Source organism: Prionailurus bengalensis, chromosome D3 (assembly GCF_016509475.1).
Source record: "Prionailurus bengalensis isolate Pbe53 chromosome D3, Fcat_Pben_1.1_paternal_pri, whole genome shotgun sequence".
Taxonomy (NCBI): Eukaryota; Metazoa; Chordata; class Mammalia; order Carnivora; family Felidae; genus Prionailurus; species Prionailurus bengalensis.
This window is the reverse complement of record NC_057356.1, coordinates 7,699,763-7,723,207: the sequence shown is the minus strand read 5'-3', so window position 1 is coordinate 7,723,207 and position 23,445 is coordinate 7,699,763. Positions and strand designations below refer to the sequence as shown.

The following is a 23,445-nucleotide window of genomic DNA, read 5'->3' as shown; positions in this document are numbered from 1 at the left end:
CGAGGGGGGGCGGGGGGGGACAGAGAGGAAGACACAGAATTGGAAGCAGGCTCCAGGCTCTGACCTGTCAGCACAGAGCCTGACGCGGGGCTTGAACTCACAGACCGCAAGATCATGACCTGAGCCGAAGTCAGACGCTCAACCGACTGAGCCACCCAGGCGCCCCAAGTTTTATTTTTTTAAGTAATCTTACAACCCAAAGTGGGACTCGAACTGATGACCCTGAGATCAAGAATTGCATGGTCTTCTGACTGAGCCAGCCAGGCGCTGCTGGAAAAATGTATACATGGTGATGTTTGCCCTGTCGTCAACCCAAGTAGAGAGCTGGGAGGTGCTGAGCAGTTGGTAAATTTTTTAAAGTGCTTTTTCTGGCAGGTGGCACTATCTCCCCATTTCAAATAGCCCAGAAGCAGCTTTCGTGAAAACCCACTTAGATTTTTTGTAAACCGTCAACACACTTTTCAAAGGTACTTCAAAAAGGCAGAAGGTTTGAACTCTTAGGGAGTATGAACCACTTTGGAAGACACTTTGGTATGATCTGGTGAAATTGAAAGTATGAGTAACCTTGCCTTAGGCGAATATATTCTTTCTTTTTTTTTAGTTAAAAAATGTATTGAAGTACAATTGACATACTGTGTTATATTACAGGTGTACAACATATCGAGTCAGTGCTTCTATTCATTACTCAGTGCTCACCGTGATAAATGTAGTTACCATTGGGGCGCCTCTCCCCCTCTTCCCTGGCTCACGCTCTCTCCTCCTCTCTCAAAAAAATAAAATAGGTAATAAATAAATTTTTAAAAATGTCCCGAATAGGCAAATCCATAGAAACAAAAAGTACATTAGTGATGGTCAGAGAATGGGGATGAGGGGGAAGAGACTGGCTGCTAAAGATGTGAGGTTTCTTTTTGGGGTGATGAAAATGTTCTGGAATTAGTACTGATGGCTGCACGAGTCTTTGAGTATACTAAAAACCACTGAATTGTGCGTTGGTTTTTAAAAAATGTATTTTTGGGAGAGAGCGAGCATGAGTGGGGGAGGGTCAGAGAGAGAGGGGGAGACAGTGGGTCCAAAGCAATTTCTGTGCTGTGACCGCAGCAAGCCTGATGCGGGGCTTGAACCCAGAACCTTGAGATCATGACCTGAGCCAAAGTCAACTGACTGAACCACCCAGGCGCCCCCTGAATTGTGCACTTTAAAGAGTGAATTTTATGGTAAGTGACTCACATCTTAAAACTTGTTATAAATAATATATGTTTTTGCCTGCTGTGTGCCAAGCACTGTGCCTGGCGCTGGGATTGCAAAAATGAGCAAAGCTAGACAGAGCTCCTACTTACATGTAGTGTATGTCGTGTTAAATACTGCATCACACAAAAGATCTTGGAAGATCTTCAAAGGGAGGGCAGTCCTGATTCGTAACACAACACTTCTCAGTTTTTCTGCCTTGTAGCATTGTTGTTATGATGAAACAAGGCTTCAAATCTCCTTTCTCAATGAAAGGAAGTAAAGGTGATGACTGCCCCCTACACCGTACCGTGAGGGTACCTAACAAGGGAAGCAAGCCCTTCAGTATAGAATGGAAAAGATGAAAGCATCACGTTACAAAGATGTTTGATTTTTTTCTGCTTTTTATTTTATTTTGGGAAATTTCAAAAGAGAGAACAAAGGAAGGAGGGATAGTTTTTACTTGTGAAATCTCCATATAGGAAAATGCAAGAAACATGTATAGCTTAACAAAGAATTATGAATAGTCAATAATATTGTAATAATGTTGTATAGGGACAGATGGTGACTAATTTTTTTTTTTTTTTTAGTAGGCTCCACGCCCAACATGGGGCTGGAACTCTCGTCCCTGAGATCAAGAGTCGCATGCTTTGCTGACTGAGCCAGCCAGGTGCCCTTGTTTATTTGTTTGTTTGTTTAAAATAAATTTTAAAAATTAAAAAAAATTTTTTCAGGTAACTCCACATGCAAAGTGGGGCTCAAACTCACAAACCTGAGATTGAGTCACACACTCCCTTGACTGAGCCAGCTCCTGGTATTGTCTGTCTTTTTGACTTTAGCCATCCTAGTGGGTGTTAAATGGTATCTCATCATTTGACTTTTATTCATAATGACTGTAATAATGTTGAACTCAGTAGATATTTGTTAAATGCAGGGATAATCATGGAAATTTCCAGTTTAAGTAGCTGCATCAAATTTTTACACTGGTTTTTAAAATTAGTACTTGAATTATTTTCTTATTACAAAAGTAGTACATGCTGAAATGACTATCGAAATAGTGGTTACCTTTGTGGGGAGGGAGGGAGAAAGTTATGATCAGGGAAGAGGAACATGGGGTTATCCAGGTGATGGCAATCTTATTCTTGATGTCGGTCTTAGTTGCACAGATTATATTTATAATTATTATTTAAACTATATACAAAAATTTATATGCACTTTTCTGAATATATGTCACAATAAAAAAATGTTCTGAGTGTTGAAAATTTGGAATCAAGTGTTTTGTTTTATTAAAGATGAAGAGCACTGAAATATTTCTACCACATAAGCTTTGGGAATGATAGTTTTTTAGGTGGGAGGAAAAGGAATATCTGTTAAATCTTGGTTAAACAAACTTTTTGCCTTTTGTTGGAAGAAACAAATTCTGAGAAGTCACCAGCAGGTGGTGCAATGAAACAAGAGTTACAGCCTAAAAAGCAAAGCAAAACAAAAACGTGAAAAGCAGCCAACACTCCACTTGGTCACTGGAAAACATTTTTTTGTGTGTGAATTTCCTACTATCTACAATCTTCCTCCAGTATCTGCCATCATACAAAAGAATCTGATACTTACGGTTTCACTGGGGAACTGTCAGACCTGATTCTTCAAATGCTTTGAACAAAGAGAAAAACATAGACACTGAGTGATTTCTATCTTTTGTTTCTACTGAGGGTCTTCAAAATAATAGGATCGGCTGGGACTCATATAGGGCTTTTGTGTCTGCAAAAAATAATAGTAATAAATACATTCCTCAAATATTCTTAGGTGGCTTTCGGCTTTCGAGGTGAATTAGGAAGTGTTCAGTTTCTAAACCTTTATCAAGCACTTCTTTCCATTTATCTCTGGTTGATAACAGCCATTGGAGGTTGGGGGAAATTTCACTAGAAAATTAGTAATAGAAAGTATAAAGAGAAAAAACACATTTTAATCTGGAGACTAAGCCAAAAAAGGGATCACCTTGGTCATCATACCTTTCATCAGGATACATTTTTTAGGGTGCCTGGGTGGCTCAGTCGGTTAAGTGGCTGACTTCGGCTCAGGTCATGATCTTGCAGTTTGTGAGTTCAAGCCCCGCATCGGGCTCTGTGCTGACAGCTCAGAGCCTGGAGCCTGCCTCAGATTCTGTGTCTTCCTCTCTCTCTGCCCCTCCCCCTGCTCACACTCTGTCTCTCTCAAAAATAAGTAAACATTAAAATTAAAAAAAAAATTTTAACGCTTATTTATTTTTGAGACAGAGAGAGACAGAGCATGAGCAGGGGAGGGGCAGAGAGAGGGAGACACAGAATCCTGGGCAGGCTCCAGGCTCTGGGCTGTCAGCACAGCCCAACGTGGGGCTTGAACTCACAAACTGCGAGATCATGACCTGAGCTGAAGTTGGACACTTAACTGACTGAGCCACCCAGGTGCCCTGAGGAGAATGTTCTCGATTATGGGAAATGCTCACTAACGTATTCAGGAGTGATGGGGCAAAGCAAAGCAGCAAAGCAGATCAGCAATCTAAAATGGGCCCGGAAAAAAAGTTCTTTGTACTGTACTTGCAGCTTTTCTTTAAGTTTGAGATTGTTGAATAAGTTAAAACATTTTTATATAGAAGTATAATCAACTCACAGAAAGGGAGAAAATATTTGCAATTGTGTATATAAGGGACTTGTATCCAGAATATATAAAGAACCCTTACAAGTCAACAATAAAAAGGGAAATAATCCCATTTTAAAATGAGCAAAAGATTAGAACAGACATTTCTCCAAAAGAAGATATACTAGCGGTCCACAAACACATGAAAAGACACTCAACATTTTTAGTGATTAGGAAAACACAAAATCAAAGCCACAGTGAGATACACTTCACACAAAACTGCAAGGATGACTAAGATGACAGTCAATAACAAGTGTTGACAAGGATGTAGAGAAATTGGAGTCTTTGTGCATTGCCAGTGAGGGTGTGAAATGGTGGGGCACCTTTGGAAAAAGGTTTGGCAGTGCTTCAAAATGTTAAAAGCAATTACCATCTGACTCAGCAATTCCACTCCTTGGTGATACCAAGAGAAGAGACAAGACCTGGGGCGCCTGGGTGGCTCTGTCGGTTAAGCGTCTGACTTCGGATCAGGTCATGATCTCATGGTTCATGAGTTCCAGCCCTGAGTCGGGCTCCACACTGTCAGTGCTTGGGAGTCTCTCTCTCCCTCTCTCTCTCTGCCCCTCCCCTGCATGCACTCGCTCCCTCTCTGTCTCCCTCTCTCTCAAAAAAACTTTAAAGTGTGGCCTAGTCAAGTTGACATATGAATTTAACCAACACAATATCTCAATAAAGCTATTGTTAAAACAATATATAGGGGCACCTGGCTGGCTCAGTTGGTGGAGCATGTGACTCTTGATCTTGGGGTTGTGAATCTGAGTCCCACGCTGGGTGTAGAGATTACTTAAAAACAACAAGAACAACAATATATACTATTCAAAACTGTCAAGGTCATGAAAACCAAGGAAGCACTGAGTTACTATCACAGAGGAGAGGAGACTCTGGAGACACGATGCCTAAATTCAACGTCAGGTTGAATTCTGGAACAGGAAAAGGACATCAATGGAAAAACTGGAAAAATCTGAACAAAGTCTGGGATTTAGTTTATAATAATTGCCTGTGTTAATTTCTTGGTTTTGATAAAGCTGCCATGGTTATGTAAATTGTCAGCAAGAGGGAAAACTGAGTGAAGAGTACATAGGAACTCTCTGTACTATCTTTGCAGCTTTGCAAATCTAAGATTATACCAAAATAAAATGCTTACTTTTAAATTTATTTTTTATTTATTTTTTAATGTTTAATTTTTTAAAAAACCCAAATCTATAGTCAGTAATTTCTGGTACTTACATAGTGTTGGGCACTTTATTTATGTCAATGCATTAATCCTCACAACAGTCCTAAGAGAGCAACCCCCAGTTCATAGAGAAAATGAATTATGGACTCAGGGTCATGCATCTGGCAAATGCGAGAGCTGGGATTTGAACTCTTGTTTGTCTGGCTGGGCCAAATAAATCACACCCCCATCAAGCCCCAGGACTTTTAGCCCTAGGTAGGTCCAGTAATGCAAATAACTGAATAAGGACAGAAAGGGTATTTTGATACCTGAAGAGTAAACATTAAATAAATGTAATTTAATACTCATGTTTGCTGTTTCATTATAAACCTGTGAACAGAAAGATAGGGGCTTAAAATTTATCAAACAGTGACAAAGATTTCAGGAAAAAAAATCCCATCAATTTATGTGATCAAGTGTTTCTCTTACACTAAATTCACCCAGTCTTTTTTAGGGTGCACAAATGACCATGTGCCTTTAATCAGTATATACACATTATTTTGGGCTCTACTTTTTTTTTTTTCTTTAAGGTTTATTTTTGAGAGAGAGAGAGAGAGAGAGAGAGCACAAGCTGGGGAGGGGCAGAGAGAGAGAGGGAGACACAGAATCCAAAGCGGGCTCCAGGCTCTGAGCTGTCAGCACAGAGCCCGATGAGGGTCTCAAACTCACAAACCATGAGATCTGAGCCGAAGTTGGACACTTAACTGACTGAGCCACCCAGGCGCTCCTGGGATATACTTTTTTACTTATCATGATTTAATATACTTGTTTATAGGCATTCATTTAGTCCCATAGTGATCATCTCAATAGCTATATATTATTGCATGAACTAGACTATAGCTTACTTCACTGTTTCTCTGTTGTGGGGCATTTGGGATGTTTCCAGTGCTTGGCTGATCTAAAAAGTGCTGCTATAAACATCTTTGCACAAGTTGCTTGTTAAAATTTTGGGGACTATTTTGAGCAAGGGCATTTGTGGGAAGCAGATGAAGGAAAAGTCCCTGGAATTTTCAGTTCTCCTTGGACTTTTTTTAGAATTAGCTCTTGGCGTCTTGTAATGTGTACATAACACAGCTACCAGTAGCTGGATGATCTTGGGTAAGTTCCTTCACCTCTTTGCAACTTGGACACTTGCTATTTAAAATGTCCTTGGACCAGTGATATTGGCTGGGAGCTCGTAGAATTACAGGACCTCTGGCCCTTCCTAGAGCCTACTGAATCAGAATCTGCATTTAACGAGATCTTCAAAAGGTAGTTGTTGGTCATATCAAAAGTTGAAGAAACTGGGGTGCCTGTGTGTCTCAGTCAGTTAAACATCTGACTCTTGGTTTCGGCTCAGGTCATGATCTCATGGTTCCTGAGATCAAGCCCTGAATTGGCTGTATGCTGACAGCATGGAGACTGCTTGGGATTCTCTCCCTCTCTCTCTCTCTCTGTCCTTCCCCCACTCATGAATTCTCTCTCTCTCTCAAAATAAATAACCTTTTTTTTTTTTAAGTTGGAGAAACTATGCCTTAGAATATTCACCTGTCAAACAGGGAGAATAGAGGTCCTTCCTCAAGCTGTTGTGAAGACTTAATGCATTAAGGCATATACATAAAGTGTATACAAGAGCACTAGACACATAGTGCTTTCTATGTGTTTGCTACTTTTTTTTTTTTTAAACACTTCCTCTTCGGGGCGCCTGGGTGGCTCAGTCAGTTAAGCGTCCGACTTTGGCTCAGGTCATGATCTCACGGTTCGTGAGTTCGAGCCCCTCATCGGTCTCTGTGCTGACGGCTCAGAGCCTGGAGCCTGCTTCGAATTCTGTGTCTCCCTTTCTCTCTGCCCCTCCCCTGTTCATGCTCTGTCTCTCTCTGTCTCAAAAACAAATAAAACATTAAAAAAAATTAAAAAAAATAAACATTTCCTCTTTTTTTTTTTTTTTTTAACATTTATTTATTATTGAGAGACAGAGAGAGACAGAGCATGAGCAGAGGAGGGGCAGAGAGAGAGGGAGACAGAATCCAAAGCAGGCTCCAGGCTCCGAGCTGTCAGCACAGAGCCCGATGCGGGGCTCGAACTCACAAACTGCGAGATCATGACCCGAGCCAAAGTCAGACGCTTAACCGACTGAGCCACCCAGGTGCCCCTGTGTTTGCTACTTTTATGACTCTTCCCAGCTGGTTGTACAACGTCTCAGACTGACAGGTTCCTAAGTAGAATGTCTTAAAGAGAACAAATAGGAGAGATTTTCCCTTGGTGGCGTGGGCAGGGATGAGGAGGATAACACACTTTCTCACCCCTCATGATCAAAGTCCATAAATAGAGCCAGATCCAATTCCAAGGAGCTGACAAGTGAATCTGAAAGCACTTCGGGTAGGAACCAGGACAGAGTGGCAGTCGGGTAAGACCTGATACTTCTGGCACCCACTGGCTACACCGATTGGGGTGGCCAGCCCCTGCCATCTACAAAAGGGCTCGTGAATAATGCATTCTGAGTCCTGACCCCACAGAGAAAACAGTCACTTAGATTTGCAGCCTGACCGCTGGCCAGCCTGCAGATAAGGTGCACCTGCCCAGATTCCCTGGCGGGCAGAGCCAGCCTCTCCTGCCCACAGGCAGCCTGGGGCAGGTGGACCTGCTTGGATTGAGTCGCTGCAAGCTGAAGTGAAAGGGCATCTTCCCCAATTCTCTGCTTGGTGACACTTTACTCATCTTCAAGGCCCTATGTTTCCGTTTTGATTCCACTAATCCCAATTAAATAAACCTTTTTCCGTTTTTTTTTTTTTCACCATTTAAGTGATTTATATGGTTTTGCAATCCTCATGACATATTATATCGGGAGTCTCAAATTCAAATGTCTGAGGACTACAGTTTACAAAAATACGTGAAGTAGTTGGGGCAATGTAGTTGAGCATGGTGAGGACTGTGGCCACTGGCCAGCCCATTGTGAAGGAGATATCTTTATTCTGTTCCAGCCCATTACCATGCAGGAATGTGAGCCCATCTGGAATGGCCAGATTTTCCCATTTTTCAAAATAAAAGTTAGGATTTTAGGGGTGCTTGACTGGTTCAGTCAGTAGAGTCTGCGACTCTCGATCTTGGGGTTGTAAATTTGAGCCCCATGTTGGGCGTAGAGATTACTCTAAATGATTAAATTAAATTTAAAAGTTTTGATTTTAATGTAAAATCATCTTTTTCTTAATTAAAAAATTACATAAATGTTTATAGTGGTTTTATTCATAATCAGCCCAATCAATAATAACCAGGCACACGAACAAGACTTGTTTCACCTTTATTGAGAGGCGTTGTTATGAATTGAATTGTGGCTCCCAAAGATATATTGAAGTTCCAACCCTCAATGATGAGAATATAATTCAAAGTCCATCACTAATTATCTGGGAATCTTAAGTCACACTCTTCTTCAGGCCTTAGTTAAGAATTCCAAACATTTGGAGGCACCTGGGTAGCTCAGTGGGTTAAGCGTCTGACTTTGGCTCAGGTCACGATTTCCTGGTTCGTAAGTTTGAGCCCCATGTGGGGCTCTGTGCTGACAGCTCAGAGCCTGGAGCCTGCTTTGGATTCTGTGTCTCCTCTCTCTGCTCCTCTTCTGCTTGCATTCTGTCTCTCTAAAAAATAAATACACATTAAAAAAAAGAATTCCAAATATTTCTCTATGTGTTTATGTGTATATTTCCCATTCAGAGTTCTTAGAGTGGTCTCTGAACCCCAAAAGTTGAGAGGCTTTGCATCTTTCATGTTTATTCCTTCAGCAGATATTTATTAAGGGCCTACTATGTGCCAAGCTCTGGGAATACGATGATGACCAAGACAAAGACACGATCCCTGAGATCTCGAGCAGATTATATACCCACGGAGGGATACATACAACCAACATGGAGACAAACACTTTTATGAAGGAAATAAGACAGGTGACATATGAATCACTGGGAGGAGGCATGAAGCTCTGGATATTCAGGAAAGGTCTTTTTTTCAGAGGTATTGTTACAGTTTAAATTGTATCCTCCAGAAAGATATGCTGAGGTTCTAATACCCACTACCTCAGAATGTGATCTTATTTGGAAACGGTCTTTGCAGATGTAATTAGTTAAGCTTAGATGAAGTCATTCTGGAGTGGGATGGACCCTTGAACCTAATAAGATTGGTGTCCTTTAGGGGGGCACCTGGGTGGCTCAGTTCATTGAGCATCTGACTCGTGATTTGGGTTCAGGTCATGATCTCACGATTTGTGAGGTTGAGCCCCGTGTCCAGCTCTGAGCTATCAGCAGAGTTTGGGATTCTCCCTCTCCCTCTCTCTCTGTCCCTCCCCCACTGGCACGGTGTCTCTCAAAAATACGTATTTAAAAAAAAATGGTGTCCTTAGGAGAGGACACGCAGGGAAGGTCACGTAACGACAGAGGCAGAGAATGGAGGGATGAACTACAAGGCAAGGAATGCTAAGGACTGAGTGCCACCACAAGCCAGGAAGAAGCATGGAAAGATTTTACACAGGGTTGGAGCATGTCTTTGCTGACACCTTGATTTCATACTTCTAGCCTCCAGAACTGTGAGAGAATAGATTTCTATTGTTTAAGCCACTCAGTTTGTGGTATCTAAACAGTGCAATTTGTGGTAAAAGGCAGCCCTAGGAATTTTTAAAAAATGTTTATTTATTTTGAGAGCGAGGGCGAGTGGGGAGGGGCAAAAAGAGAGGGAGAGAGACTCCCAAGCAGGCTCTGCACTGACAGCAGGGAGCCTGTCTATGGGCTAGATACCATGAACCATGAGATCATGACCCGAGCTGAAATTAAGAGTCCAACGCTTAACAGGCTAAGCTACCCAGGTGCCCTGAATTTTTTTTTCTTTTTTCTTTTGTAATTTAAGTAGGCTGGGTGATCAATGTGGGGCTTGAACTCATAACCCTGAGATCAAGAGTTGCATGCTCTTGCATGGATTGAGTCAGCCACGTGCTGCCGCAGCCCTAGGAAATTAATACAGGTGTCATTGAATTAAGGCTTGAATGATGAGAAAAAGGCAACCATGTGAAGATTTAGAGGGAATGTTCCATGCAAGGACAGGAAGAGAAAAAACTGGCTGGGAAGTACTGATCCAGGGAGGTGAGATAGGAGATGTGACTGGGAAGTTAGGCAGGGATAGATCTTGTAGGACCATGAAGGGGAGGGGATGCAATTGTGTCATTTGAGCGACAGAAACAGCTGTCAAAAGAGTCACCTAGAGTCTTAGAGGGCAGGAATCTAGGATGAATTAGTTGCAGTAAATAACGACACCATGAGACGACGGGGCCCTCCTCGGCCTTGCCTGGCGACCTTGCTGGATGGTCAATGTCAGTTCTAGCATTCTGGGCCGTTGGCTTTGGCTCCGGTCAGGCAATGCCAAGAGGTGGTGAGCTTTCACCTCCCCAAAATCTTCCTCCCTCCCGACTCAGACACCCCAAATAAACACAACCTAAGTAAAATAAGTTCGGCAAATGCAGTTTGAGGACAAGTTCCCTAGCCCCTAGCCCAACTAGGAGAGATTCTGGAAAAGCATAAGCACTCTCAAGGGGGCAGCAACAGACCCGCCAAGACCTGCAGAACTACAGCGGTCCCCCAGCCGGCGCGCGGGGGCGGAGCCGGGGGGAAGTGCGTGCGCATGCGCGGGGCCTGCCTCCCCGGCGAGGGGGTGGGGCGGCCGCCGGGGCGGGGGCTGTGACGTCAGGTGCGCGCGTGGCTCCGGCTGCGCAGGAACAGCTGGTGTCTCCGAAGGCGGCCGGCGAGCGGACGGGCTGTGGTGCTGGCGGCCAGTCGCGCCACGCTGCGGGAGCCGCCGCCGCCGCCTCGCACCGCCGCACCATGTCCGGCCAGCTGGAGCGTTGCGAGCGCGAGTGGCATGAGCTGGAGGGAGAATTTCAGGAACTGCAGGTAGGGCCGGGCCACCTGGTTGGGCAGCTCTGGTACCTGCGGTGCAGTGCCTTTCCCTTCCTGCTTCCCCAGCCGGGGCGGTGGGGCCCGTCAGGGTCGGGGTGGGGGGGGTGCCCCTGGCTAGGCCCTGGGAGTTGGTCGTCCGCGTGGGCCAGCATCCTCCTATCTTCCAGCACTTCAATTCTTCACCCACTTGGGGCGCCCTGTCGTAGCCCCCCATTATCCCGCCTTCGCACCGGCTCTTTGCTCTCGCGCACCTCCTCCTCTGCAGAAAGTTGGTCTGTGGTCTCTGAGGGGAAGTTCCAGGTGTGTCATGTAAGGGAAGCCTGTGGGCACAGATATGTGCTGGGATTCAGAGAACAGCCCAGCCCCCACCTCCGCAGGGGTCTCTCCTAACCCCACTCTCGGCAGCTCAACTCCTATTCTGGTGGGGCAGCTCTCTCTTCTGCAACTACATTTTAAGAGATGTGCTTGGGAGCCGTTCACCTTGAAGCCCTAGGCTTTGCTCAGGGATTGGGGACCCTTGTTCTGCGTCTTTGGGGCTCTGGTGTCTGTGCCCTCCTCTCTGCCGCTGCTGCAGGCTGAGTTTGGCGTTCTGGATGACATCTGTCAGTTCTGACAGCTGGGTTGCCTCCCTCGGTGATAGAGGCTGCTCCCCGCCCTCCCCCATCTGGCCCAGAACCTTACCCAGGGTGGGGTGAGGGCAGATGTAAGCAAGGCCTCTTGAGAGAATGGTATTGCCCCTGTGGGAGCCTGGCCGGAGGAGTTAATCCAAAGGAGGTTCAGAGAGGTCTCAGCTACCTACTGAGGTGACTAGAGACACCTCCTTTGAAACCTTGGGGTTGGCCGAGAGGGACTCCTGGATCATTTTTGGAGATGGGGCTTTTTCCTCTCCAGGTACTTCTCTGGAGTTGGGCTCTGTTTGCCTGAAATCATTGCACAGCCCCACCCCACTTCTTCCTATTCTGGAGCAATGACATTTTCCCTGTCCATGTAGCTCTTGTCTGCAGTTGGTTGGCTTCTTATAGTGTCTAGAGGAGGGAAGAGGAGATTGTCTGTGATGGGTCTTCTAGACATGTGGCAGTAGGCCCCAATGTTTAAAGAGGAGGGTCCTGAAGAGACTGAGCAGGAAGGTGAGGGGTGGGGGGTGGGGGGGGGGGCTCCGTTTCAGGCATGAGCAGAGGTTAGGGTATCCAGAACCAGTATGCTGTTCTTGGCCTGTGCATCATGTGTGGGGTGGTGCCCTCCCCTTAAGTCCAGGGCTTGGGGCCCACCCAGTTCCCAGTGGATCCTTCTAGCTCCTGTCCTATCGAGAAGATTCAGCTGCTTCTTAATACTTTGTCCTACTGGGCTCTCAAGTCACGTTCAGCCTTGGAGCCATGGAAGGGGCGTTAGGGTCTGGAGTAGAAGAAGAGTTTTACTGTACCGTTTTGTTCATGAATTCCTTTCCCTTGCCCTGCCTTACACTACACGGAGTTGTCTCAACACTTCAGAGCCCTGCAATTAATGCAATCAACAGCAATTAGATAACTAGTCTTGGCAGGCAGAGCTTGCAAAGGAGACGTTTGATTTGTTGTTGTGTTCTTACTTGGTATCGTTGGGTTTCAGTTGTGTGAGAGACAGGAGTTGGGGATTCTGGATTTTGTCCCGTGGTGCACAGCAAGGGTTGTATAAGGGGAAACTGTGATGTCACCTACTCAGTTCTTCAGCAGTGGAGGAATGGGAATCGACGGAGCCTTTGGGGAAGAGGGACCTTGCTGGCTTCAGGCTTTGGTGGACCACTGCTGGGTCAGAGGTCAGTGATGGATGGAAAGCCACCGAGTCCCCAGCAGCATGGGTCAAGGTCATAGAGCAAAAGCACTGTCTATAACTTCAGTTCATAGACGAGGAAGCTGAAGCTTGGGAATGCTAATGGACTCAACTGGGGTCACACAGCTCTTTTAGTGGTAAAGCTGACACTAGAACTTAGTGCTTTAAATGCTTAGTTCCGATGTCTATCAGTGTGCTGGGAGTCTCTCTCTCTCTCCTCACCTCCACATCCCCCATAATGAATGCGAGAGCTTTGAACTCCTGAGCTGGAAGTCAATGGGATTTGAGGATAGTAAGTAGGGTATAGGGGCGCCTGGGTGGCTCGGTCGGTTGGGCATCCAGCTTCGGTTCAGGTCACTTTATCGCAGTTCGTGCTTTCGAGCCCTGCGTTGGGCTCTGTGCTGACAGCTTGGAACCTGAAGCCTGCTTCGGATTCAGTGTCTCCCTCTCTCTCTGCCCCTGCTTGCGCTCTGTCTCTCTCTCTCTCTCTCTCAAAAATAAATAAACATTAAAAAAATAATAATAAAGGAGAATACATTTTTTAAAAAGTAAGTAGGGTATATATTGTCATTGTGTATATGCTGGACAGACCCTCAGATATGAGACATTTATTGGGGAAAAAGGAGGTCACAACAGGTAGTCAGGTGGACAGATTGGAACTAGAAAGGAAGGAGATATATGGATATATAGATTTTTTTTTTACTAGAAAATTCCTTTCTATCTTAATTTTCCTATATTTGCCCTAGAATCTGGGATTTTGGGGTTTCATGTTTGTGTCTCTTTGATTCTGTCTTTCTTGGGGTCATAGCTAAAGTTTCTGTGTTTCACCTCTCCTTACCTTTTTCAAATGAAGGCAGGAAAGAGGAAACCTAATTGTCAGACCCCAGAGGATTTGAAAGGTCTTTGGAATTCCCCCTCCCCCACTAAAAAAAAAAAGTTATCATCTCTGGGACTTTCTAAAGGAAAGGATCTGTTTTCTTTTGACTGTGATTTGCCTCTGCCAGGGCCTCACTAGACTCAGGGGCAAGGTCAAGTGGTTATGGGGACTTTGTTTTTGGTTTGGCTCGTTAGGGTTTCAGCTATGCTGGTGAATTGAGCATTGGTCTGAGACCAACTCGTTTGGCCCTGTGGCCTGTGGTGTGACCACAGAAGGTCACTTACAGACACCATGGCAGGTGATTTAATAAGCATTTCCTGCCTTGCATCACTGGAAACCTGACCCCATCCTTCCCCGTCCAGGAAGGAGGTAGCCTGAAGAGGCCTCTCCCTAAACCTGACCTCACAGAAATACAGGGGCCTGGTAGGCCACTGTAAAGATTTTTGTTTTTTTTCTACCAATGAAATGGGCATCCCTCTGGCTGCTGTGTATAGAATAGACATGAGAGAGACGGGATAGATGCAAAAAGGCCAGTATTATTTTATCAAAGCCCTATGAAGTAGATCCTTTTATCCCATTTTACAGAGGGAAAATCATATACCCAAAGTCACATGTCTTATAAGTACTGGAGTCAGGATTCAAACCCAGGCTGCTGAATATCAGAGTCTATACTCTTTTTTTTTTTTTCACTGTTGTTGTTGTTATTTTTGAGACAGAGAGAGCATGAGCAGGGAAGGGGCAGAGAAAGAGGGAGACAGAGAATCCAAAGTAGGCTCCAGGCTCTGAGCTGTCAGCATACAGCCCAATGCGGGGCTTGAACTCACAAACTGTGCGATCATGCCCTGAGCCGAAGTCAGAGGTTTAATCAACTGAGCTACCCAGTCCCCCCAAGATAATTTAAATCTTTAAGGGAAACACAGTGACATCTGTCATATACCGCTTAAACTAACTTGGGATAGTTCACCCCTGCATGTTAAATCACACTACATTCTTATTTATTTTTTAATTTTTTTTAATGTTTATTTATTTTTGAGAGAGAGAGAAAGAGTGTAAGCTGGGGAGGGGCAGAGAGAGAGGGAGACACAGAATCTGAAGCAGGCTCTAGGCTCCGAGCTGTCAGCCCAGAGCCCGACACGGGTCTTGAACTCACAAACTGTGAGATCATGAAGTCATGAGCCGAAGTCAGATGCTCAACCGACTGAGCCACCCAGGTGCCCCATGCTACATTCTTATTAATGATGTCATATCTTTGTGTAGTTAGGTTTTTAGCGGTCTGTGATTAAAATCAAGTATTATGTGAAAATCAATGTGGAACACGAAATGAGGGTGAGAGTGTCCAATCCAATTCCAAAGGTTGAGAATTTGTGCAGAGCCCAATAGGCACACACATTCCATTAGTAAATAATTTTGGTTATTCCAGAATGAAATAAAAAAGATTTGTCAGTTTCTGAGTATTCTTTTTTTTTCCCCAAAAGGCTACTAAGTTGTTAGGGCATAAATACTTTTCAATTATTTGGCCTGAGGACTGTGAAAAGTTTACTGAGACATCAAGAGCGTGGTGAACCAGCAAAGTTTGTGAACCTTTGATTTATGTCGTGATTGTGGTGGTGTTTACACAATTGTATATATTTTCCAGAATTCATTGAGTTGTATAACTGAAAATTGATGAATTGATATGTAAATTATACCTCAATAAAACTGATTTAAAAAAAACAGTACATGGCCTGTTACATATACCTGCTTTTTTTTTTTTAAAGTTTATTTATTTGTTTAGAGAGCACAAATGAGGGAGGGGCAAAGAGAGAGGGAGAATCCCAAGTAGGCTCCGCACTGTTATTGTAGAGCCCAATGTGGGGCTCAAACTCACAAACCATGAGATCATGACCTGAGCCAAAGTTGGACACTTAACTGACTGAGCCACCTGGGCACCCCACATATATCTCATCTCCTAACCCTTTCACAGCTGAGGAAACTGAGGTACAAAGAGATTACATAACTTAGCTAAGAAGTGGCAGACTCTGGATATGAAGAGTTAGGCTCTCCGGACTCCCAAACGTCTGACACACATGTCTAGTACTCTCATTTACTGCTCCTATATCAGACATCACTAATCAATCCTGGCATGTGACATCCTGGCATGTGACTTGGAATATTTTCCAGTATAGAATTGACGCAGTGTAGGTGAACTCATCTTGCCATCCTTAGTGTTTTCATGGTGATGAGTCTTAGGTAGGTATACTCAGCATCCAGAAATCTTTATTTGAACTGGATTCCTTGGAAAGAAAACCATATGAAAGTAATCTTACCACTAGAGAGAAGCACAGCTATCAGGCACCACATTTTGGTGGTGGCCGTGGCTCTGTTGCAATGTACTGGGTTGCCCACCCACTCGCAATGCTCCTGGGCCGGAGCTCTATCTGAAAATGCCATGAGGTTCCATTGCTGGCAATTCTTGCAATAAATGCTGGCTTTGGTTGTGACTTCCCAGTTCTGGATCTAACGATTCAGCCACGCTGTGTTAATCAGGCATTTCCAGATGTTTCACAACCATGCTGGGACTTGGAGTCATTAACCTCATCTTCCCACTGGGGCAGAGCTTGGGGCCTCAGAGAACAGGAAAGGCAGCAGATTGCCTCCGCCTCCAATGGAAACTCGCTTGTTTGTCTCCTATACGTGGTATAAAAGGGTGGTAATTACTGTGTAGGAAAGAAGGTATAGGCATTCCAGCTCATAGAGCCAATGTTAGTGCTTCTCTCTCTCTCTTTTAATCCATTCTACATGTTTAGAAGCAATACATATCCACCAAGTTAAAAATTCAAATAGAGATGTACAAGAATTCTCAGAAAACTTGTTTATAACAGCTAAACGCTGGAAACCTAAATGTTCTTGAGAATGGATTATTCCACTGAACATCCATAGAGTAAGGTGCAATGAGCAGAATGAATAAACTGGAACTACATGTGTCAACAGGGATAAATGTTTTTAAAAGAAGAGCAACATTGAATGGAAAGTTGCAGAGACATACATATAGTATGACGTGTATGATAAAGTTAAAAAGCATTCAGAACAATACCATGTATTGCTTGCTGATACATATATATAGTACAAGGGAGTGATATGGGCCAGATTCAGTAGGGTGGAGATTGGGGGAGGGGGGCTGGTGAGAAGCAAATGACTCTCCCTGAAGGGTGTCACTGAAAGAAGTTTAAGGAAGGGGCTGTTTACAGAGGTGTGGTGGTTTAAGAGTGAGGCCGCTAGAGCTGGGGCCAGTCCTGTTCCTAAAGCGGCAGAGGGAAGGGGGGACCATCACCAGAGCTTGCCAAAGTCTGTTGCTGGGAAAGAGATGCTGCAGGACAGGAGCTGTGATGGTTGAAGGCTGCAGTAAAGCAGAAAGGAGGCAGAAGGAATAAATACCCCAGTTTCTCTCTCCTCCCACTGTGCATCCATTGGCTAAACCCAAGTAGGAGGCAGGGCAAGGGAGTCTGGGAGATGCAGTCCACAGGGGTCAGCCTCATAGGGCACAGAGAAAGACAGGATTGATCTGGGGTGGGCATGGGGGCAGAAATAACCAGCAGAGGGGTCCCCCTCTTTGGGGGCAGAGGATAGGGATACCATATAGAAAGTATACATAGGTGCTTTTAACTCTCTTGCACTATATTTCCTTTTGCTAATGTTTATTTTTGAGGGAGGGAGGGGCAGAGAGAGGGGGACAGGGGATCTGACAGCAGAGAGCCTGACAAGGCAATCAAACTCACAAGCCATGGTGAGATCATGATCTGAGCCAAAATCAGATGCTTAACCAACTGAGTCACCCGGGTGCCCCAACGATTATTTCTGTCTTTTTTTTCTTTTTAATGTTTATTCATTTATTTAAAAAATTTTTTAATGTTTATTTATTTTTGAGAGAGAGAGAGAGAGAGAGAGAGAGAGCGAGCATGAGCAGGGGAGGGGCAGATTAAGAGGGAGACAGAATCTGAAGCAGGTTCCAGGCTCCAAGCTGTCAGCACAGAACCCGATGCGGGGCTTGGACTCACACACAGGCTGTGAGATCATGACCTGAGCCGAAGTCAGATGCATAACTATGCCACCCAGGCACCCCTATTCATTTATTTTTGACAGAAAGAGTGTGTGAGTGGGGGGAGGGAAGAGAGAGAGTGAGAGACATGGGATCTGAAGCAGGCTTAGAGCTGTCAGCACAGAGCCCAATGTGGGGCTTGAACCCAAAAACCATGAAATCATGACCTGAGGTGAAGTCGGCTGATTAACCAACTGAGCCACCCAGGTGCCCCTCCCCCAACTATTATTTCTTAAACTGAGGGTGAGAATATGGGTGTTCATGTTTATTTTCTACTAATTATATGATTTTCTTTTCTTTTTTTGTATGCCTGAAATATTTCATAGTAAATAAGCAGGAGACCAAAAAGTAACCCAACAGTACCAAAAGGCTTATAAAGAAAAGCAGCTCTGGGGTGCCTGACTGACTCATTCAGAAGAGCATACAATTTTTGATATCAGGGCTGTGAGTTCAAGCCCCACGTTGGGTGTAGAGATTAAATAAATAAAACTTAAAAAAAAAAAAAAAGGGAAAAACAGCTCTATAGGTTCACTGTCAGTCACTTACATGATCATGACCATGCAAATATTATTTACTGCTGAATTGATTATTGTACTATGCTTGTATTTTCTCTTTTAGATATTTTGATTAAATTTATATAGTTAGCATTTGATTCTTTACTGGCAATGTTTCCTTATAATTATTCTCTTTTTTCTCCTTTAAAGCTCCATCCTTAGATAGTCTGTCAAATGTGTTTCTTTTCTTTGGCCTTGAACTAGACAGTTAGGGGGTGGGAGTTTGCTTTGTACTCCCAAATGGAGTACTTTCTTCTGCAGCTGCTTGTCTGCTTTGGTGCCCCCAGCATTCTGGGTTATTTTTAGAGGTTGCAACTTGATGTGGGAGTCAATCACATTTAATAAGCTGGTACTCCCTGCACCCTATGCTGAGAGCGGACTCACAGTGTTTGGTGTTTCCCATGTTCCAATCCACTGCAGCCAAGTTTAGAAACAAAAATAGTGATTTGGCAGTTTGTCATTTTCTTTAGAAGTTAAACATACATTTACCATATGACCAGCAATTCCATTCCTGGGTATCTACCCAAGAGAAATGAAAATCTATCTTTGCAGAAAGATTTGTACATATTCATGGAAGTATTATTTATAATGGCAAAAGAGTGGAAATAACTGAAATGTCCAATGACAGGTGAACGGATAAACAAAATGTGGTGCATCTGTACCAAATTTTTATTGTTAAGTAGCAATAGAAACAAAGTAATACGTGCTTCTGCCTACTGTCCATAAGTACAACCATCCTGCGAAACCTTTCATAAGCCAAACTGGCATAAAGCAGAGAGTATCCCTTGTTTTCTGAAAGTTTGAGTTACACCACTTTGCTTTTACGACAGACCTCCATTAGTACCTGTTTTCGCTAACCAAAAGAAATCCGAGGAGGAATTTCACTTTTATGGAAAAAAAAAAAAAAGCCATTACTTTACTAACAGAGGTCTTTCATAAAAGCAGTAACGTAATGAGACAGAGATACTTGTGTGTGCTACAATGTAAATAAACCTCAAAAACGTGATGCTGAGTAAAAGAAGCCAGACACAAGACCACATATTGTATGATTCCATTTATATGAAATATCCAGAAAAGACAAATCTGTAGGGACAGAAGGTGGGTTAGTGGTTGCCAGTGGGGAGTGACTGCTGTCATAGACAGGAGGGATCTTACTGGGTGGTGGAAATGTCCTTAAGCTGGATGTGATGATAGTTGCATAACTTGGTAAATGTATAAAAATCACTGAATTGTACGTGTAAAATGAGTGAGTTTTATGATATGTGAATCATACTTCAGTAAAGTTGTTAAAAAAGGATGGTTTATCTATTTCTACCAAATTCTTGGTTTGGTAGAAAAACATGCAATTTGACTGTTCAGAGATCTGCATTTTTAGGTGCCCATTTAGTTACTGGCTTGATGAAGGATTCATTCAATGAGGCTCCAGGTCTTGTTTTTAGCATCTTTAGGATGATGATAGTGCCCAGGGCAAGAGGCTGGTAATCATGAGTCCAGAGATTTGTGGCTTCTCTTCTTACCTTGTATGGTTAACTTTGCCCAGAAGGAAAACCCTGTTCTTATGCATTTTTGTTTGTTTACTTATTTTGTGTGTGTGTGTGAGAGAGAGTGTTTGTTTAGTGTGTGTGTGTGTGTGTGTGTGTGTGTGTGTGAGAGAGAGAGAGAGAGAGAGAGAGGGAGAGAGAGAGAGAGAGAGAGATTGAGAGAGAGAGAGAGAACATGAGCAGACGAGCAGGGGAGGGGCAGAGAGAGAGAGAAAAGGAGAGAATCCCAAGCAGGCTGTGTGCCATCAGCACAGAGCCCAGTGCGCGGCTCGAACTCCCAAACCTTGTGAGATCACAACCTGAGCCGAAATCAAGAGTCGTATACTTAACGGACTGAACCACCCAGATGCCCCTGTTTTTAGGCATTTTAATCTAGATTCTGACATTTGCTTCTGAAATGAAGACATTCAATTCAAACTGGCAAAGCTAAACAGACTAAAACACCGTTTGTTTGCATATGTAATTGGGAGGTCAAAGGTAAACTGACCATCTAGGGGCTCAAATAAATGAACCCTTGGGGCTCAGCCTTCTTCTACCTCTCTGCCCTGTTTTCTCATCAGTTGGATCCGTGCTGAAGCAAGACGGCCCCATTCGCTCTGGGCTCAAATTAGCTCTTCTTCCTTCAAACTAGTGGAGGAAGAACTCTTGTTCAGCAGTTCTGATGAAATCCCCCCTCCCCACCCCCCCAACTGAGTTTTGCTGGTTTTGAATGCCTGTCTCTGAATCAGCCTGCTTGGGTCAGGAGGCTAATGTTCTGATTGGCCAGCCTGGGTCATATGCCCTGAAACCTGGGACAGGTTCAACCTCATTCCTAGTCACATTTCAATAACTGAGTGTGGGGGAGGGATAGATCTCCAAAGAAACTGTGGAGACATTAACCAGAAGGGGAATAGCTGCGTAGTTGGCAAAAACAACAGAAAGCTTCCATATGGTGACCAGTTCTATTTGAGGCCACGGGTTCAGGGTTGACTGGATGAAAGGCAGGTTTGGAGATTGGATTGCTGCATTGTGGTTCATCTTGCTCCTGGAAAAAGCATCTGAAAGCACAGGTTTAATTGAGGGTCTTCTAGAGACAGGTGCAGAGGACAGCCAGGGATTCCAAGGGAGGACAAAAGTTACATTCCACCATCTGACCTCCCAGAACCACTCTGTGGACAATGCATCAAGAGACAGCTGTTAGGAAATGGTGTAGCTGCTGTGGAAAATGGTATGGTAGTTCCTAAAAAATATATTAAATGAATTACTATTTGGTCTAGCAAACCCACTTCTGGGTATATACCCAAAAGAATTGAAAACAGGGACTCAAAACAGATGCTTATATACCCATGTTCATAGTAACATTTATATATATATATATATATATATATATATATATATATACACACACACACACACACACACACACACCCCTTCTCTTTCTCTCTCTCTCTCTCTCTCTCTCTCTCTCTCGTGCGCACACACACACACACACAATGGAATATTACTCAGCCATAAAAGAATGAAATGTTGCCATTTGCACCAATGTGGATGGAGCTAGAGAGTATAATGCTAAGTGAAATAGGTCTGTCAAAAAAATATACCATATGCTTTCACTCATGTAGAATTTAAGAAACAAAACGAATGAACAAAGGGAAAAAAAGAGAAATCAAGAAACAAACTCTTAATTATTAGAGAACAAACTGATGGTTGCCAGAGGGGAAGGGAGTGGGGGGGATGGGTTAAATAGGTGATGGGGATTAAGTAGTGTGCTTGTGATGGCACTGGGTGATGTATGGAATTGTTGAATCACTATATTGTACACCTGAAACTAATAGAATACTGTATATTAAGTAACTGGAATTTTTAAAAATGTAATCATGTATTCCCCCCATCCCCCAAAAAACCCTGCATTTTTTCCCCCAAAGTGTTTCTGAGACGTCAGACCTAAATTATGAAGAACTAGAAGGGTCCACATGTATGATTCAGTTAAACTTATCCGGTTCTTTTTTTTTTTTTTTTAATTTTTTTTAATGTTTATTTATTTTTGAGAGAGACAGAGACAAAATGCGAGTGTGTTAGGGGCAGAGAGAGAGGTAGACGCAGAATCCAAAGCAGGCTCCAGGCTCTGAGCCGTCAGCACAGAGCCTGACGCGGGGCTTGAACCCACGAACTGCGAGATCATGACCTGAGCTGAAGTCAGACGCTCAACTGACTGAGCCACCCAGGCGCCCATTTGTTTGTTTGTTTGTTTGTTTGTTTTTTAAGGACAGTATATGGTTCTACTTATCTAAGGTATCTGGGAGAGTAAAATTTATTATTTTTTTTAATTAAAAAAAAAATTTTTTTTTTAACGTTTAGTTATTTTTGAGACAGAGAGAGACAGAGCATGAACAGAGGAAGGGCAGAGAGAGAGGGAGACACAGAATCTGAAACGGGCTCCAGGCTCTGAGCTGTCAGCACAGAGCCTGACGCGGGGCTCGAACTCACGGACCGTGAGATCATGACCTGAGCTGAAGTCGGTCACCCAACCGACTGAGCCACCAAGGCGCCCCTGGGAGAGTCAGATTTATAGAGAAAGTAGGATGGTGGTTGCCAGGGTCTGGGGAAATAGAAAATGGAGTTATTGTTGATGGGTTTGGAGTTTCAGTGGGGATGATGAAAAAGTTCTGGAGATGGATGGTGGGGATGGCTGCCCAATGATGTGAACATATCTAACGCCACCAAATTGTACACTTAAAATGATTAATAGTTTTTTTCAATTAAAAAAATTTTTAAATATTTTTATTTATTTTTGGGAGAGAGCATGAGCGGGGAAAGGGGAGAGAGAGAGAGACACAGAATCCAAAGCAGGCTCCAGGCTCTGAGCTGTCAGCATAAAACCTGACATGGGGCTTAAACCCACAAACTGTGAGATGTGAGCCCGACTTCGGACCTGAGCTGAAGTCCGAAGCTTAACCGACTGAACCACCCAGGCGCCCCTACACTTAAAATAATTAAGAGGGTAATTTTTAAGATGTGTCTTATATAAATCAGAAAAATTTTTAAAAATTTTAATGGTTAAAGTGGTAAATTTTATGTTATATATATTCTACCGCAGTTAAAGAGAGAAAGAGGCAGGTTTCTGGAGGAAAATTAGGATCCAAGAGATGAATTGGTAAATGTTCCTACTGCTTGTGGGACTGGCATGAGGGTAGAATCAGCAGAGTCTGAGCATGGGCGAGGAATGCCCTGGGAGTGGAGCATGTGTCACACTAAGGGCCTTGTTTCTGACTCCCTCCTCCCCTTCCCCCCACCCCATGTTGTCCTCCTCGTAGCTGGCAAATCCTGAGCGTGGAGCTGGAGACAAGAGTAGACCAGATGTATGGTCTCCAATATAGGATCTCCCCTGGGAAGTGGTTCTAGCTGATGGCAGAGAGAGAGAGAGAGAGAGAGAGAGAGAGAGAGAGAGAGAACGAACCAGAGGGGAGCAGGAGTGACTCCATATGCCTGGGGACAAAATTGTGGGAAGACTCGCCGACTTCCCATCCCTACCCAGTCCGATGCCATAGCACTGAGCAGAAAATATCACCAGCAGAGCTTTAGACAAGTGCCTGTAGAAAA

At 43.8% G+C, this 23,445-nt stretch overlaps 1 protein-coding gene across 1 annotated transcript in view; it reads left to right on the top strand.

The window, feature by feature from the left end:
• Positions 1-10,821: 10,821 nt before the first annotated feature.
• The window catches only part of TMEM120B (transmembrane protein 120B), a 41,388-nt gene continuing 28,764 nt past the window's right edge, over positions 10,822-23,445 (top strand). Inside the window, 1 exon segment of the mRNA XM_043557520.1 lies at positions 10,822-11,010. Within this exon segment, the coding sequence (XP_043413455.1) occupies positions 10,942-11,010 (69 nt within the window). The 5' untranslated portion in view covers positions 10,822-10,941.